The 18834-nt window shown below is 35.9% G+C and overlaps 1 protein-coding gene across 1 annotated transcript in view; it reads left to right on the top strand.

Moving 5' to 3' along the window:
* LOC580444 (ras and EF-hand domain-containing protein homolog) overlaps nucleotides 1–17558 on the top strand; it is a 37463-nt gene extending 19905 nt beyond the window's left edge. Inside the window, exons 7-20 of the mRNA XM_011683403.2 lie at nucleotides 3071–3166; nucleotides 3468–3667; nucleotides 4297–4365; nucleotides 4888–4954; nucleotides 5854–5942; nucleotides 6994–7118; nucleotides 8249–8296; nucleotides 9376–9479; nucleotides 10205–10420; nucleotides 12877–13015; nucleotides 13539–13735; nucleotides 14417–14536; nucleotides 15280–15356; nucleotides 16084–17558. Of these exons, the coding sequence (XP_011681705.1) occupies nucleotides 3071–3166; nucleotides 3468–3667; nucleotides 4297–4365; nucleotides 4888–4954; nucleotides 5854–5942; nucleotides 6994–7118; nucleotides 8249–8296; nucleotides 9376–9479; nucleotides 10205–10420; nucleotides 12877–13015; nucleotides 13539–13735; nucleotides 14417–14536; nucleotides 15280–15356; nucleotides 16084–16186 (1650 nt within the window). The 3' untranslated portion in view covers nucleotides 16187–17558. The remainder of the gene's footprint in view (nucleotides 1–3070; nucleotides 3167–3467; nucleotides 3668–4296; nucleotides 4366–4887; nucleotides 4955–5853; nucleotides 5943–6993; nucleotides 7119–8248; nucleotides 8297–9375; nucleotides 9480–10204; nucleotides 10421–12876; nucleotides 13016–13538; nucleotides 13736–14416; nucleotides 14537–15279; nucleotides 15357–16083) is intronic.
* Nucleotides 17559–18834: the final 1276 nt, after the last annotated feature.

The raw sequence follows: 18834 nt of genomic DNA, 5'->3' as shown, positions 1-18834 counted from the left end.
AATGGCAATTATCATAGTAACAGGGCTCAAACTCAAGGTTTCCATGGTAGTTACCATTGATGGCAAAGTTACCATCAATGGTAAGTTTTGTGCAACGGGGCCCTGTAAAAGACTAAACATGTTCTTCTTATATCTCCATGGACTAAATATGCCGTTCAGTTTATTGATTGATAAACACATTGTAAGTTCAACAATAGAAGGGTGAACAGCTCAACGATCAACACAAGTGAAATCAATACGGCGCGGTATACCGCCTTTCAAAAAGACTGCATTCCTATACCATCTTCAGATCAATCAAGGAAACGCACCAATGAAGGATTGCCTTGAGATGGGTTAGGGTACCAGTCTAGGAAGCAATGATCAATAAACAGGGTGGTTTTCTTAAGGTGTTTGTGGCGTACTCGTCCATCCTTCTTCCCTACTTCTTTTAACCACTGTTACCAAAGACAGAAAGTTGAATCGAGTTTTAGAAACTTGATGTTTCCTGGCTTGTTCGAAGCTCTTATTGTCGCGATAAGTGTACAAAGGCCGGTGCAGAGCAGTTTGTGGAATATATTATCCAGCACCATTTTTTCTCTGTTGAACAAACTTTGGAGTTCTAATGAGCATCGTGGATGTTGTTCTGGAAGAGATAAAGCCTAATTATGTGTGGTTAAGTGGATGTAAAGGAAACTCGCATGGGGTATATGCATATTTTTACTTTGCTTATTGTGCCAAAGGAGAACCCAGAACCATGTGAAGATTGTGGTCTTCCAGCACGTATATTCAAAAAGATTACCGTTCGAACATCCAGGAGATGATAACGACGACGTATTTTTCGGGACAGACTTCGAAATCATTTTGCTAGAGTTATGCTTTCTGTTGATTGAAGAATATCTTGAAGCTTTTGAAAGGGATGCGATTTCATATTTGATCTCAACCTAAGTGGATTTTTCGGGAGAGTCTTCGAAATCTTTACCAAGTGTTATGTTGATTGCTGATTAGGGAATATTTGGAAGCTTTGGAGCAGGACACGACTTCATAATAGATCTCGGGCTAAATGGATATTTTGGGATAGTCTTCGAAATCTTTTGCAAGAGACCTGTTGATTTTGTATTGAAGTATATTTTGGAAAAGAACACAATTTCACAATGGATTTAAGCTTTAACGGACTTAAGACAGCTTGGACCGATGTAACCGTTTCACTCAGTGAGGCAGGCGGTGCCTTCAAATCGTTGGTATTGGATGACTTCTCCGAACCAATGCCTCCTCCAAGACCTTACGATGCATCCGCCCATAACCACACAACTGCTCAACAGGTTCACCTGACTTCAAAGACCACAGGGAACTACCAACAGGCTTCGAGGCCAACGGGAAACAATGCGGTGCAGCATGTGAATGGGCAGCCTTCAGGACAACGTCTGCAGCAAACGGCCCCAATCAATCAACAATCTAGTGGTTTGTTGAATCAGAAGAATTTTCATGCAAATAGTGGCATCAATCAAGTGCAGCCGTCCTTGAATCATCAACAGAGTCATCCTGTATACGAACCATTCTACGCCCCATCACCAAGTTTGCCATCTGCTTCTGACCAATTAAGGGCTGCACTCCAGAAAAGTGCAGCACCGAAGTCGACGGAGCAGCAACAGAGTAATGGTGCTCTGAACTACAGGAATCATTCGATATATGATCGGCCAAACCCTCTCGCTTCTAACTCTGCTACGAGTAGAAATCAAAAGAGTAATCAACATTTCCATCAAAATACATCACATACCACCTTGCTCCAACAATCTAAGCCGCCACCTTTCACTGATGAGCATGGACAAAGCGAAACACACGCTATGCAAAGGGCTGGGGAACAGACTTGGCCAACAAGCGATTCAAATCATATGAAATCGTTGCCGCAATACTACAAGCCAACACCATTTGTCGCCCAGCCTGGTCAGAGTGCAATACATGCACTGCAAAGAAACAAGGATTTAGGGTCCTTACCGAATACTTCAATCCCTACGAACTCATTGCCGCAACACTACAAACCAACACCTTTGGTCGGACAGTCGGCAATATCCACAACCCCTGGAGCGTTGTCCAAAGATGGCCATTTTATTACAACGGCAATGGTTGCTTCTGATCTGAACAGAACCAAGTCTGTACCAGATCTTCAGCGTGCCAACAGCTCCTCCGGTTTCTCGAGCGAACATTCTAGCTTTCAAAAACCATCCCAGTATAAACCGGCTAGAACCAGATCAAGCTGGCAAGATCTGAATCTGCACAAGTCGACGCCGGACTTAAGGCGAAGTGGTATCAGTCCAGGACCTGGATATGTGTCTCCTGGGGCAGTGGTTCTTTCAAGGAAAAATTCAGTAGGATCCAGACCTAGGGCATGGCGATCCCTTTCACGAGGACCCACTCCTTCGCAGGTATAGAGTGGTGAAGTGTGACGTCATCAAAAAATCTATTTTTAGAATTTCTCAATTTTTTAGGAGCCAGAGCATATAACACTGAGTTCCCATTGGACTTATATTTATTCAGATGGTCATATCTCAGTCAATACGTAACATATTCAATTGGTTTTCGACGTTTGGACATTATTTTTTATGCTCTTTCGGAAAATGAAAAAAAAAATTGAAATATTCTAAAAATAGATTTATATGACGTCACAGCTTCGGTACTCTATACGTTCCACGGTTTATTCTCACGCGCCTTTCGTTAGTCTTAACATTGTGTTCGAGCATTATCCAGACTCTGTTTCTCTTCAGATGTTGCCGTTCAAGACGAGAATCTTTTAATTTGCACCTAATGCTCGAGTTTGTAACAGGAGTTGAAAAAATGCGTTGTATTGAAAAGAACCAACTTCAAGTAACATCTCACAATACTTCAGGGCCCCGTGTTAAAAACAATTTTGATTAATCACGACTAATTTGCGATTGATATCAGTCGCAGCTCTGTACTTCAGAGATAGGAAAATGCAAACTTGCGATTGATAGGAGGACTTGCGATTGACTCGGATCAATCGCAACTCTTAACTTGACGGGACCCTAGTGCAAAGGCCTACACACTAAATCCTTACAATTTTTGATTTTTGTTTTAGGAAAGGGAACGGATAGAATCGGAAAAAGCCGAGATTCAAAAGCAGCTTGAAGCAGAGATTCGGGAGTTAAAGAGTAACCTCAATCAAATACACACAGTAAGTATACATTTATTTATTCAATTCATTTATTTCTACGTCAAGATTGAAACAGTATCATATAATCTTCAAAATGCAAACGCATATATTAAAATATTTGAAGATGGAGGATCATGAAAAGCACATAAGGCTTGTTAAAAAATGATCCTCACAAAATACACTAAATTGCAATAACTAAGAGCAGTAGTACAAGTAATTGTTGTTTTAGTAGTAGTTGTAATCTGGTATTGGGATAAATATACAGTGAAATCCCCTTTTCATCAAAACAATCTGATACATTCTGATCCTTCTTTTTCGAAAGGCCGAAGACAAAGCAGAGAGGATAGACACATCTCGGGAAGACCTGCTCCACTCCCTCAAGAAGGACCTGGACCAGTTAAGGAGTGAGAACAGGAGCCTAAGAAGTAGTCTAACTGAGGCCCAGACCAACATCGTCCTGTCCAGAAGTGAGCTGGTCACACTGAAAAGCGACTTCGACGAACAGAATGGATTCATATCAAAGTAAGTAGATGCTGGCCAACTTCTTTTATGTTTCAGGCTTGCATAGAATGTTTCGACTGTTCGTATAATTGCTTTTAAGAAAAATCGTCTCGATCTTTATAATAAGAAATATATATATATATATATATATATATTTTAAAGTAATTTTTGTTGATGAGTTAACTATTACAATATATTTTACCATAAATTCCTTGTCTATACGAACATGTTATTATTATGTAAGAGAGTTGTTTCAATAAATAATTTTTTTTAAATTGTTTCGAATGACTGTACGCAAAGCCATTCAAGACCAATAACTCGAAACCCAACCTCGTGAAGATGTATAATTGTCCCCATTTTTAAAATCGGAGGTAAAAATAATAATTGACTTTAAATAGGCTTTAAAGCTAATGTGTTATATGAGTTGTGTTAAGGAATATCCATCTTTTGAAGGAAGATTTTGAAATGATTACTTTCATGATGCAACCAAACTTATTCTTGTTCATACGGTACAGTGTACCTTTCCAGAGAGAAGTTTCTTGTACGAACTACATGAATTTATAATGAGATTATCACGACGTTCTCTCCCTAGACAATGTATATTTGATGCCATTATTATCATAGCTATTTTTGATATTTTCTTGTAATAGTAACCGTGACGTCATACAGGATTACATCGGAGAACAGGACAATCTTACCAGGCAACTCCAATTATTACAGTAAGTTCATTGATGTTTGATTTTATTTAAGAGAAGGTGGAGCTCTGGGGAGAAGTGAAAACAATAAATTGGGAGCGTTATCATTGTTATTATGCAAGTGTGGAAGAACAGCAAAGAAATAATATTCCCCAAAAAAGCATGGCTCTTCAAATGCCTTCATATTCTAAATATGACAAGTAACAGCTTCAAAATGAGGCCCGATTTTTATGCTACATGTTTGTGTAGTGCAATATACACCTTTCTGTGTACAGTGCTAATTGTTACTTTACCAAGACTGGGCCAAATTTCATTTTGATGACTTCAGAACCTTGCAGTACACCTTAATAATGATATGCTACATCATCATTGATTGCTTCCACACCGTTTCTTTCATAATGCAATCGCATGACCAGAACTCAACTTTATATTTAAGATATGACATAGTAATTTGATATTTTCCTGTTCACTGTCTCGTACCATATGCTAAATTTTATGTGGGATAAATTTTTATAAACGTCTGTATAATTTATTTCTGATCCACAGTGAGGCTAACAAGAAACTCCAGGATACGAATGATGATCTCAGATCTGCATTGGAAAATGTGTCGAGAGTAAGTAGAATTTGTTTTTAACAACTTTTCGTTAATATTCGTCCTGATTTTGAAAAGTGTGACATGCAGTCGTGATGTAGTCTTAGAATGAGATTAAACGCCAGTTTTAATTTATGATTCTAACTGAGCATCAAAATACGATAAATACGATAATATTAATTATTTTTTCCTTTTCAAATGCTGCGTACTAAACATTTTGAATTATTAATGTTAAGTTATGCCTTCCCTATTCTTTAAATGAATAATATATATCACTTTCACATGTAACATGAAACATGATCAATCTAGTTTCCTTCCGTGGAAAGCATCGTCTGTTATCACAATGGTAAATCTGGCCCAGTGTCCACATGTAGGATAATCAATTCAGCTCTTCGCCAAATAAAACAAATTTCTCATTACAAAATAATAAAAAAAGACCTGCAAATAAATTCTTTATTCCATTTATCTTAGATCATAAAGTAGTATAGCAAAAAGGACAAAAATGATAGATTCATACATTTGACCAACGAATGTACAATGAACAATAAGATTCTTGTATTTTGATGAGTTGGACGTGCATCCACCTATAAATAAATGATTTTTGTATGGATTGTTTGTTAAGTTCATAATGTTATTTTTGTTATTTCATTTGAAAAGAAAGAGATGATAAAAATCCCTTCAAACATCCAGTTTTTAAAGACATTTAATATGTTTGCATAGAAAATAACGAAAATAAAAGAGCAAGTCTTCCCACATGGAAGACCGAAGATAAAATGAAACATTTATCAAAGTTCTCTAAGAATCGACGAGTTAACACATTGCCTATGAGAACCTGATGGCTCCTGTACTAAAGCCTATGTCAATGAGAGAATACTATAGTCAATGAGTTAAGGGACATTTTTTATTTTAACTCGTAACAGACGTCTCGCATGTCGCCTCGTACAACACGTCTCCTAAGCTCAGCTTCGTTCATGGATGATTACGTAGGTGATGACGTCATTGTGGACCCGTAAGTAACGCTTTAAGCGCCAATCTCATAACAATAACCACAGTGATGATATATTACACGATATAAACATGAGATCAGTCTCCCATTTTTAAATTATTTTTTTTGAAAGGGTATAGTTTATTGATGCTGTTGACCGGATTCAGACAATGAACTGTCGGCACTGATTTTTTAGGATCCAAACCTTGCATATTGTCGTATCAAAATAAGGTAGATGTTGAAAATGGTAAATTATTAATATAGGATTGCCATCTCTATGTTTTGTCACCCAGAATGACATCTCTCCTCGATGTAATGTTGTTTAAGATATAGTAGTGAAATAAATATAGCTAATTAAAGTCATATCAAGTGCATAACATGAACATATTTAAAGGTACTATGTCCCATTTGCAGGCAAAACAAATTAAAAGGTTAAATTGAAAAGCATTTGAAAAATAATAATAATCTAGAACTTCCCTAAAAACTAAAGGCTTGGAAATGTCTTTAAGTTGGAAAATAACGACAATTAGATGTCGAATCGACATTGTAACGAACGGTCGTGCGTTTTGTAATGCGCAAAGATTCAATCAGTTTAATTTTGGCCATTACAAGAATTTGGTTATTGATGTACAAATGCCCATGTACCCTTTACATCTCATTGTATGTATGTTATTACCAAAGAAAATCGAAGAAGTCAGTCAGTCACTCAATAGTGTCTGACAGTGAAGTTTGGAAAGTAAACGGGTTTCCTTGCATAATTTAAATATTAGGATACTGCTAACATTTAAATTTCACGTGATATGTTCATGATTCCTGCAAAGTTCTACGGAATTTGATGTTGGCTGCAAATGGGACATAGTACCTTTAACCCATTGCCTGTGTGAACCGAGTGGCATATGTATCAATAATTATATTTGCTTATATAGCGCCTAACACTTACTTTATCAGAAGTCTCTAAGTGCTCTACAAGAATGCAGCATAATTACCATGGCTTTAGCTTTAAAGCCTAAGGACATGAGAGAATACAGTAACAAATGAGTTAATTGAATTACTTTCATTGTTATCTCCATGTCAGGTCGAGACAGCGTAAATCGTACGCATCTCAGGGCTCTTACGACGGCTCGGAGATGCACGTGACTGGTGGGAGACGCCATTTTGCTTACCAGACTACAGACGGTGATAATTATCCTGATGATGGAGGTAAACATTGCCTTTTCTCTATTTCATTTCAAAATTAATGTGTATTATGTAACATAAGGCAATGTATAGAATGCATTATGCAAGGAGCTAAATTGTTACCTTTTAAATATGACCTTTCCCTCTTTTAGGACTTTCAGGCCATGAGTATTAAAGCTAGATTGATTCGCATGTTGCTCTTCAAATTTGCATTTATGATATTTTGTATTTATCGCTGCACCGTTCTAATTAAATGAAATAATGTATCTGATAATAATTTGCATAGGAAGGGACATGTTGACAAGATTTTAAAAAAAATGTTTTGAAGAATAAAACAAGCTTTTGGAGCCTTCAAGATGTTGTCAATTTAAGGGTTTCAAACTTATTTTCGTGGAGAGTCAGATGTAGGCACCATTTGCTTAACATACTACATATGATAATAATCTTCCTTACAATAGAGGTGAACATTGCCTCTTCTCTATATCATTTCAAAAGTAATGTGTATTATGTAACATAACGCAAGGCATAAAATGCATTATCCAACGAGCTAAACTGTTACTATATAAATGTAGACGCATTTCAATTTTTATACAATTTCTTTTTATGTCACATAAAAACAATGCTTAGTTTGGATTAAGGAATGAGCTATATTCCATTTAACATAGAAATTCCTTGATACTATACACTTCAATATCACACAGCTAAATGTTCCTGTCCTGGAGGTATTTAATGCCCCTTCTCAACTTCTATTAACGTAGTATGTCATTGTTAAGAAAAAGACCCATATTGCATTTCAAAATGAGCTATAATTTAGCTATTAGCTGTATATGCTTAAATGAATTTGTTTGGTGCTATGCTAGTCATTGGCATTGCCAGGTTCAACTGAAGCACTTGCAACAAGTAATCATACAGTTTGATATCATCTTCAGTTATCCCAGAAATAGTATTTTTCCACTTTTTAACCCATGAACATATCACAATTTCGATTTTTATTTAATGAAAATACAGTTGTCCATTATTCCTTGTACTGAGAATACTAATTATACGATCTTGAATATAATCCAGTTATCATTTGGGTATTTAACTTGATTATTTCATCGAAGACAGATAGATATGATTTTCATTCAATGTATATCGTAATTTTAATGGTACAGCTCTCATACAAAAATCAGGAGCAAGAAAACTTCTTGAGGAATTTCTAGGTAAGAGTTTGTGAAAGTTATGCTGTCTAATTGAGCACATTAACATAAATAATATTGTCATTATATAAATGCACGTGTTGTGTCAACATAATTCCTTGTTTTCACTGTTAGATAGAATTGAAATTCCCATTTGTGTAACATTACTTTGACGAAATATCGATTTCTGCACATTTGTTTGCATTTCTAAATAAATACGCATTTCTCAATTTTCATCGATATTTTTCTCTTCTCATTTTGTAACCTTTGGCCTCGACTAGATGCCCTTTTGTAATAAATCTATACCAGTTCATTTAGATTTGCTGTTTTGAACCAATCTCTAATCGTAAATACAATCCCGCACCAATTTTATTTTCAATTAACTTAGTCATATCCCAGTATTCATAGTAGAAGTGTGCGATTTAAACGGCTCTGATACGAATTTCGCTATTATTCCGTCCAAATCATAAATAGAAAGTCTACCAGAGTTAAGAATATTATTTATTGCAGTGACTAACTTTAAATATTTTAACAGGATTAAGACCCTTTTCAAACAATTTTACCACATGTGGTCAACGTTTCAAGGTGACTATAGAATAACTGTTGAATAATCTAACTCAAAAGATAATTATGTGTAGGGCTAAGTCATTTGACAATTCACAAAAAAGAATGGCTTTTTTTAATTTCCAAATAGGAAACATCTCAATTGTTGAAATATTGTTACGCGAGTGACACTCCTCCTATTTTATGATTAAGATGCCTCCTCCCCCTCTTTTCTCTCTCTCTGTCTGTCTCTCCCCCTCTCTCTCTCTCTCTCTCTCTCTCTCCACCCCTCTCTCTCTCTCTCTCCCCCCCCCCCTCTCTCTCCCCCCCTCTCTCTCTCTCTCTTTCACCCTGCCTCTATTTCCTTCCCCTGTCTCTGTCTCTATGTCTCTCTCTCTGTCTCTGTCTCTCCGTGTGTCTGTCTCTGTGTCTGTCTCTCTATTTCACCCTGCCTCTCTCTCTCTCTTTCACCCTTCCTCCCCCTCTCTCTCTCTCTCTCTCTCTCTCTCCTCTCTTGTCTCTTTTGTTTATAATCTTTAACATCTTTTCCCTCCTCGCAGACTCTGGAAACTCCACTCTCCGAGACCCCAATGAGCTCGACTCAGAAACAGAAGAAGAGTTGAGAAGAGCGCCACCATTGAAGGAAGAAATAGCAGTGTCCATGGTACGCAAGGGGCCTGTTTCATTAAACTTGTTATCTATAACAACTGCTAAATTTCTATGACAAATTCGCTCTCAGCCAATCAGATGCCATGACTTCAGTAGCTTGTAACAGTAGCTTGTAACTTGTTATTGACAATCATCAATGTGCAGATTATGTACCAGCATTTTCAAGTGTAAAATAATGGCGTGCAACAAATATAAATTTTTATGATTAATATTACTGTAAATAATTAAGTGTGAATATAAAAAGAATTTATTCGTGTAATTTGGTTCAGTTAGTTGTGCAGGAAGACCAGCTGCTACAGAAATTTAAAAAATATATATTCTTAGATGCACTTTCGGAGAGGCTAATTTATTGAGTGTGCAAACTACTGTGTGTAAAATCATTGCTGATGCATGCTGACTTTAAGTGGTAGATGAGCAACTGATATAAAGAAAAAGAAAATAGGGTTTTAAAAAAGAACGCAAGATATAGAGCCCTTTTTTCCAATATCGTCGGGAAATTTGTAGATCGCTAAAGTATAGTTTCTTAGAAAAGGTAAATTAAAAAAAAAGAATGAATATATTTAAAAAAATACCTCATGAAATCCATGATTCACATAACGAATTCAAAGAGGGCGTAATAGCTAAATGTAAACAAGGAGAAATATTATGTATGCCCTGAGCCGAGTTATGAAAATAGACAATGAACCGTTTTTACCAATATTTACTCTCTTAAATTTATAGAAACAAGAAATGAAAGACGCGCAACGCCAGGGCTCACACCATCACATGTCACACGCTACGTCATCACAACATTCAACCAATAGCAGAGGAGCAACGAGCATAGGCCGCCAGGCGTCACAGCCAATCAGAGACACGCGTTCCTTGTCACGTGGTAGTTCCCCACGGTCCAGTGGAGGCGGTTCGAGAAAGCGCGCTCTTCCGCAACTACCACAACAGGTAACCGTTTTACATCATGATTTTACTTCTGTACCTAACATTTATTGTTTAAGTATGTACACCTATGCTTAATGTTTCCAACAACGTGTCAGAGTCATTACTCAAGCGATATACTTAAGTAAATTAAATTTCTTTCTCGTAAAACATGCTCAATAAAGAATAATAACAATGTTTTTATATTTTTGGGGAAAAAGATTAGGTTTGTGATCTTAATGAATTAGTTTATTCATCTAACATGTTGACAATTTGAAGAATTAAAGAGTTGGCTTGAGCATATTCTGCAAAATGATACCAAGACAAGATCGTTTAAAAACAGTGTATGTATTTTGTTTTTCTTTTTGAATTAATTTTATACACTGTTGAAGATAATTGTATTCATCAAATTCCTCGACATGCTTCTTTGCGGGTCAAGTTGACTCTTCCACTTTTTAATTTTCTTGCAGACCAACTGTTTTCATATCTTTTTGCCAGCTCCTGAAGAATTTGATTAAATTATCCACCGAAACTCTGAATATGGTTTATGCAATTCTTTTATGTATTTCTTCCATTATTTTGGTTTTAATTTGAAGGTTACATCCGTGGTAAATAATCTTATGGAATACTTTGAAACTGAGGTACTATAATAACTAAAGAATACTAAATCTGAAGAAATCAGTAAATTCTTGAAGTTCACTAATACTCTAACGTATTAAGAGAGATGCTTTATTTCTTGTCCTATTAACCATGTATCTTCATGTCTAATATGACTCTAGAAGGTGAATCGCCGTTCGGTCCACCACCAGTTCGTCTACTACCCAATTTGTCTATTGTTCATTAGGTTAAATAACCAGTTAGTCTAAATCCCATTTTGTCTATTGCCCATTTCGTCCCTACCCATTTGGTCTAATGTTCATTTAATCGTAAGTAATAATAATCATCAAATGATTATTAGAGCTTGTGGACAGTAGACGAAATGGGCATTAGACCATGTAGATTGTAGACAGGCTGGGTGTACACCATATGAGAACAGACTAATTGGGATGAGCTGGTTGTGCACCAAAAGGCTATAAACCATCTACAAGTGTTTTTAATATAATGTAATTCGTCCTGTAACATTAAATGCTATAACATTTATTAAAATTAAGGAACAAATCATTTTCCTTTTAAATAGATATTAATAATTATATCAGGAGTGATAATATATATTTAACAATAATGTTGGGAAAACGTATTGGAGACATTAACTATAGAACAGATTACAAAATTGTGATTTGGGCTGTGCTATCTAAGTTATTTGCAGTTGTGCAGTTTTATAACCGTTTTTTTTTAATTAACAAAATATTTTGCCAGTAAAACACAATTATGATTCCAAGTATGTTGTTCGATGATCTTTAAAAGACTCACTACAATTGAGTATACAGTCACAAATGGCCTCTCTGGGGTTTTTCTTGTTTTGTTAACAATTTTGTTGGAACAGGACATGTACTCAGGGCAAAATCTTTACTCATGAATTAGTCCCCCCTCCCCCCCCCCAAAAAAAAAAAAAAAAAAAAAAAATCTAAAGGAAAAGGAAATCGTGACTAAGTTATAAATAGCCAATGAAAATTATATATTTTTGTGACCTAGTTAATGATGCATATAGGATGGTATTTTTCCAGGTAGTATGTATGGATCTCTTTGAAAAATTACCTTTTTACTGATGGAATGTTTCAAGCCATAATTTGACAAATTAATAAATGAAATTTAAAGAAATACTGTCAAAGATGAAAGGACAGTGATTTGGCGACGATTTGATTTCCATTATCTTGGGGATTAGATATACTGTTTCTACTATAATGCTAGAGATTGAATGCAGAACGATCCTTGCAAGAATAAACGACGATTATCTATAGGCAAATTTTGCCCGATGGATTAATCTTAAAGGCATATTATAATGCTCTGGTCTATAGCTGATAAAAATCAACTATCACACGCTTTATGCCAATGTTAAATATATGTGTGTGTGTGTGTAAGAGGTGGGGTTCTGAGATCATGACCCCGTCTAATAAATAGCTGCGATTCATCCAAATCAATCGCAAGTCCTCCAATCAATCGCAAGTTTGCAGTCCCCCATCTCTTATGTACATAGTTGTGATCGACATCAATCGCAAATAAGTTGTGTAGTGCGGTAATATCTTTCTATTATGCGATTTTGATATATTTTCGTCCTATACATTGTGAAATAATGAACATGGAATTGTGTTGTATTTATTTTTGTTTATCAAAGGGTAAAAAAGCCTCGTAATAATTATGTTGCAGTTTCGTATAAACTGTTTATGTATACAAAAAAGAATTGGAGTTTTGAGAAAAAAAATCAATGAATAACAAAATAAGTTACGATTAATCGTAACAGTTTATAAGACCAACTCCATGTTAAAAGAAGAGTAAGGGTTATTTCTAGGGCGTAATTCTACTGTTATATTCTGTTTGTTTTGTAGCCGCTGTCCCCGACACCGACAGCCCATCCAGAGCGGATGTATAAGATCGTCTTAGCCGGAGATGCGGCGGTGGGCAAGTCGAGTTTCATCATGAGATTGTGTAAGGGAATCTTCCATAGCAACCTCAACTCCACGTTAGGTAAGAAACTATTTTTTTTCCTTCTTTATTTCCTTCGAAGGCATTACGGTCATGCATGATAATTAATTGAAGCAATGGGTGGTATAAATCTTGTCAATCGAACCAAATTTGTTTATTATTCTTTGTTTTAATATCATAAAATTTCCCTTTATCACTTGCAATTTTGAAAACGAGGTCAACATATGTCAAGTCTTTGACCAAGTTATCATAATACCTGATTACTTCATCATTGAAGATTTCACTTGGTGTGTGTCTACCACAATTGAAGTCGAGTCGAGATCTGCGGGACTGCACTACTTGTAGCTACTTGCGCCTCTATATAGCAAACAATGCCTAAACGGTGCCCGTTGGTCCCCTATGGTCCCCTTTTTATTATGTTAATTGAGATCTGATTTGATGAGATAACCACCTGTCGGTGACCTTGCAGGGAGGTCTAATCCCTCCTGGCCAAACTCGTGCAGAGGGGGTTTAAATGAAACGATTGTGAAGTTATTGTATTCGTTTATTAAACTATCCTATACAGGCGTCGACTTTCAAATGAAGACAATCGACGTGGATGACCGAGTCACCTCGTTACAGCTATGGGACACTGCCGGGCAGGAAAGGTTTCGAAGTATTGCTAAATCTTACTTCAGACGGGCTGATGGAGTACTGCTTCTCTACGACTGCACTTGCGAGAGATCCTTTATCAACGTGCGGGACTGGATCGAGGCAATTGAGGTAAGCACATTTAACCCTTTGATTACTGAGTTGTTTAATTTACATAGGCTTAGTACAAGGACCATCCGTTTCCAGGAGTCAACTGGTTAAGTGACACAATGATTTCTCTTTAGGTGAGGGGTGGGGGCCTGCTTGATCAATTTTAGAATGTGTATGGTTATATCTGTAAGTTTTTCTAATGTTTAGTTTATATTTTGTGATTCTGGCGTTCAATACACCTCCTGTGAGCCATGCAATGGTTTTTGGAAAAAAATGTATTTGATTATACGAAATTGATATTTGAGAGGCTACAACAACATTTATCTCTTCCCCTTGTCTCATAGTAGGTACGAACAATGGTACAATGAGGTGTGACACTTCATTCATTTCATACTTTATTTATTTACCCAGCTTCCTACTTCTGTATCCCGTTTTGATATAGAAAGTTGAGAGGAGAATACATTACACAAAACATATGTACGCGGAGCGGTGGTGTCTCACCTAATCCAAGCGTTCATATTATTCCATGTTTTTACTTTCCGGAAACGTCTTTTCCCGTTATTATGCAAAGATCTTTCCAAAACAAAAGTATACCAATATAACTCTTCACTGTGACCGTTTGACTTAAATTTCTTAGATTCTATTTAATGTAAAGTCAACCATATCATGTTTGCACTCATTCTATTTTTTATACTTCTATAGGAGAGTTCACACAAGCCTGTTCCAGTCATGATATGCGCTAACAAGTTGGATGCTAGGCCATTAGCCATCGCAGAGGGCGTGCGTTGTGTACGAACAGAAGACGGACAGAGGCTTGCAACGGTAAGCTACGAACTTTTTTTCCGAAAAAAATTGTATTCAATCATTCTTCAGCAAGAACAAAACAATATATTTGAACAAAGTACATGTTGTGAATGTGAATTATCGGTAACATTGTTACATCAGTTGCACATGTCTCCATTTATCAAGTAATACAACGAATTTACTGCGTTTGATAGGAATAACCCGCTCAACTTCATAAAAACGTTCAAACATCTTCTTAAAAGAATTCAAAGAAAGCCGTTTCCTTTTGTATTTCGCAGAGAACATATAGTGTTTTGCATATAAAATGACAAAATTAAAGATAAATTGCGTGCCATCTGGAAAACCAAACAAAAAGGAATTTGTATTCAAAAGTAATTCAATGTTTACGAACTACGAACTTGCAATAGAGTGGTTATTGTAGGGATCCATGTTTTAATGCGGCAACTCTTTGCAGAGATACTTTGATGATAGTTGACTCTTTCAGTAAGATTTAAATTTCCTGAATTTCTTGATGGAAATACAAAATGATCGAGATTAATCTTAATAATTTGATATTCCGATTCGTCATCGTTATTATTGGAATTCGTTTTTCACTATATGAAAGTAAAACTAATAATTCTCTTAATATCATATTTATTGCTACTAAACAGAAAGAGCTAAACTAAAACTACCTAAGCAAGTAAAACGATCAAAAACATCTTTAACCAAGTACAGCCAATCATGATTAATATGTTTTTCTTCTTGTTTATTGTTTCCTATAGTCTTTCAATGCTCTTTTTATTGAGACGAGTGCTAAGGAGGGATCGAACGTTGAAGATGCAGTAATCGAGTTGACAAGGTAATCTTTAAATACACCCCTCCTCAAAATATCAAGTGTCAATATTTATTATAGATTAAATGAAAATGGTTTATATTTGATTTCAAATATTTCATTCGGAAGTTTGTACCACCGTTACTTTGATGTTAGAAACTTAAATCAGGAAAATGTTAAACAAACGTTATAATTCTCATCGAATCGATAGACCTTGGATTTTTTTCCAATGAGCATCTGTGTATCATTTGACAAGATTGTTACCTTCCGTGATGAACGATAGTAAGCAGTTACGTTCACCGGAGTGTTGGCTCAGTCAGTAGAGCGTCCGCCTCACAACCGGGAGGTCGTGGGTTCGAACCCCGGCCGCGTCATACCAAAAGACGTTAAAAGATGGGAGTTGTTGCTACCTTGTTTGGCGTTCAACAATAAGGGATAGACCAACGTCGATCTGGCGCTGCTCAGTGGCTGGCCGGGCTCACGATCAATTGGGCAAAAAGAATTTCCGTTTCGGTTTAATAAAATTTGGAGTGGACTATTAGATTAGATTATTATTATTATTATTATTATGATCCATCGTGAAGATTAGAGAGGGGAAAACGAATTATACTTTGTTTTATCGGGAGGAGAGACCAAGGCGAAAAAGAACTTCAAGTCGATATTACCTACCAGGGATACCGAATAGTTAATGTTGATAATGATGATATCATATATAAATCAGTATCTATCATTTTTGTTATCTTATGTTTGACAGACAACTTCACAAGAGAGAGGATTTGGAGGTAAGCTCGAGTGGAATAACACTCAATACAGAAACACCAGCGAAGAAGAAGGAAACGGGGTGTTGTGACTTTTAATCGTATATCTCTCCGTTTAGAAGCACGTGTACGAAACTTGCCGAGACAACCCAATATATGTCGAATGTAGCCGATGTGTTTAGAAGATGGTAGAGACCCCTTGGCAAAACTTCCCGAGACTATCCGAAATATGTCGAATATAGCCGATAGTTTTATATATAGGCCTATACTGCAGACACCCATGTGATGAAACTTCCCGAAACATCCTGAAACTTGTCGAATGCAGTTGAGACATTCAAGAGTGGCCTGAAACTTCCGACCTTAAACTTGTCGAATACAGCAAAGCCCTTGAAAAACATCCGACGTGCCGAAACTTCCCGAGATGACCTAAGACATTTCGAATACAGCCGAGTTATGGGAAAAATTTCCGACGTGGCGAAACTTCCCGAGGTGACCTGAGACTTGTCGAATACAGCCGAGTCCTTGGAAAATCTCCGACTTGGCGATACTTGCCGAGACTGCCCGAAACATTTTTCTAAATACAACTGAGGCCTTGAACAGTAACCCACGTGTTTGACACGTCACATGGACTTGGATGTATGTATTTTTAAAATCATTAAGCGAAATTACAATTGTCATAATTTTGATATTCCTTGTAAGGTTGCATATCTACTATTTTTGAATCACTTCAGCATCATGGTTTAAACAAATATTCACCTAAGCGTATGTTGATAGGCGTCCTGTATTTATAGCTGTAAATCACTTTCCTTTGCGTTTTACTTCATGTAAAGCTTTTTTAAGCATTATATTTTTAGCTGACTATGTTTGTATTTAGTGCTTGTGTATTTTACTTGCCCTTGTATATTACATTCCATTTTTAGTATGGTTATAGGCGGTGCAATAAGCTGGTAAACGCGTTGGGTTGCTTGACATTAATATGAAGTGCAGCATTATAGAGCTAGAAAATACTTATTCAAATCCTTTTAACCATCCGCTTTTATACATAAGACAAAGCTTTTAGGCCGTGGTATCAGAAACTATATTTAAAAGGGCGGGTGTTTTAAAAACGCAAGGCAATTTTCATTAGTTATATGGACTGATACTTCGACATGAACTATACATTTCAAATTCAATGAATTGTGAATTGTTTGCAGAAAACTTAGTCTTTAGGGCAACGATGAATACAGATTAATATCATTTTCTTGCTTTAGATTTAGTGGGTCTTGGGCCTTAAATTGGTAATAAGTCCTATAAAATTGTATTTATTTGTTATTTTTTAATATTTGTGTAAATGTTATTGTTTGCCAGGTGGTGTGTTATTTTATTCTCGCCTCAGTATCTGTACAGTCAACCAATACCTATTGCTGAATATCTGCTTCCACTTTTATTTTGTTTTGTTATCACGTATTATCTTCTCTAAAGCTAAAGATGTATAAACACAATCGTAATGCAAAGTCACCAGTCGAAACTAAATCCTTTCACGCTTGAGATATGTTATATCCGCAGGGAGTGGAAAATGTGCATACATTGTGTGCGGGTGAGCCTGAATCCGATGACCGGGGTAATAATATATCTGTAATGCGCTAAGACACATCGTTGTATCGATGTATTGGGCGTTTTATACAAGCTGAATATTATTATTATCATTATTATTGTATGAACTTTCATATCACATCTGCATTTTTCTTCCACCGCTCAACTTAAGAAATAAATGGCACATTTAAAACGTCTTCCTACAGTTAACAACTAAATTATTCATACCCTAACTGAGTTTTGTAACTTGATCTGATTTGTTCTGCTTTATGTTATCGAGAATGTGACATGTTATAGCTTACATCTAAAAGTATTTAACAAATGCCTTTATTATTATTTTTTTTATTTATTAGGCAAAACAAAGTGTATACATTCAAACAGCCCACCTTTCATGATTGAGTTATGAAAGATATCAAAACCATCAAAGTGACAAGGGGTATGAATAATTCAGTTGTTTGCTATATATCCTAGCCATAAGGCTCCATCATTTTTGAGATATACCATATATTACATTCTTATTGTAGATATTAAGTCGTATGTTACTAAACACAGGGTAACTACTCATGTATCAAATCGTTCATCTTATGGTCCTTAGATAAATGGAAAGTAATATAGTAAATAAACTCGAGGTGTTCATGGAAAACAATTAATTAATGTATCATTTGTGAAAAGGGTTAATTTAAAATGTGCAAATACACTGGCTACCTTTTTTAAGGCTGACTTACTAGATTAATTTTAAGGATTTTTACTCGCCTCCTAGTATTTCATGTAAACATTTAGTTGGCATTGTTTGTGTCGGCATGATCACAATAAAAAGATTAGAAAGAGAAATGGAAACAATTGATTTTTCATTTACACTATTATCATATCTTTCTTCAATTGAGTTACCTAATTATTGCAATCTGTACGGGATAGAATTGTTTACACTACGTAAATCAATATCCTACCATACATGTTATTTCAGGGTGTAAAGCTGGTGGGAAAATGTGTTTGCATTGAAGAATATCCCTCTTCTTGTACATCATTACATGCCTCTATTAACTGCACATGGTATTGTACTTCCATTGATTGTTATTGTATTTGCGACATGTCAATACTGTGAACGCAGTGTGTGCACAAATAGCTCTTAACCTTTCGCGTTCTTTATAAACATTTACTTGTAAGAAATGAAAATG

The sequence above is a fragment of the Strongylocentrotus purpuratus genome, unplaced genomic scaffold (genome assembly GCF_000002235.5).
Source record: "Strongylocentrotus purpuratus isolate Spur 01 unplaced genomic scaffold, Spur_5.0 spur5_contig_871, whole genome shotgun sequence".
In the NCBI taxonomy this organism is placed as follows: domain Eukaryota; kingdom Metazoa; phylum Echinodermata; class Echinoidea; order Camarodonta; family Strongylocentrotidae; genus Strongylocentrotus; species Strongylocentrotus purpuratus.
This window is presented reverse-complemented; position numbering and strand designations above follow the sequence as displayed.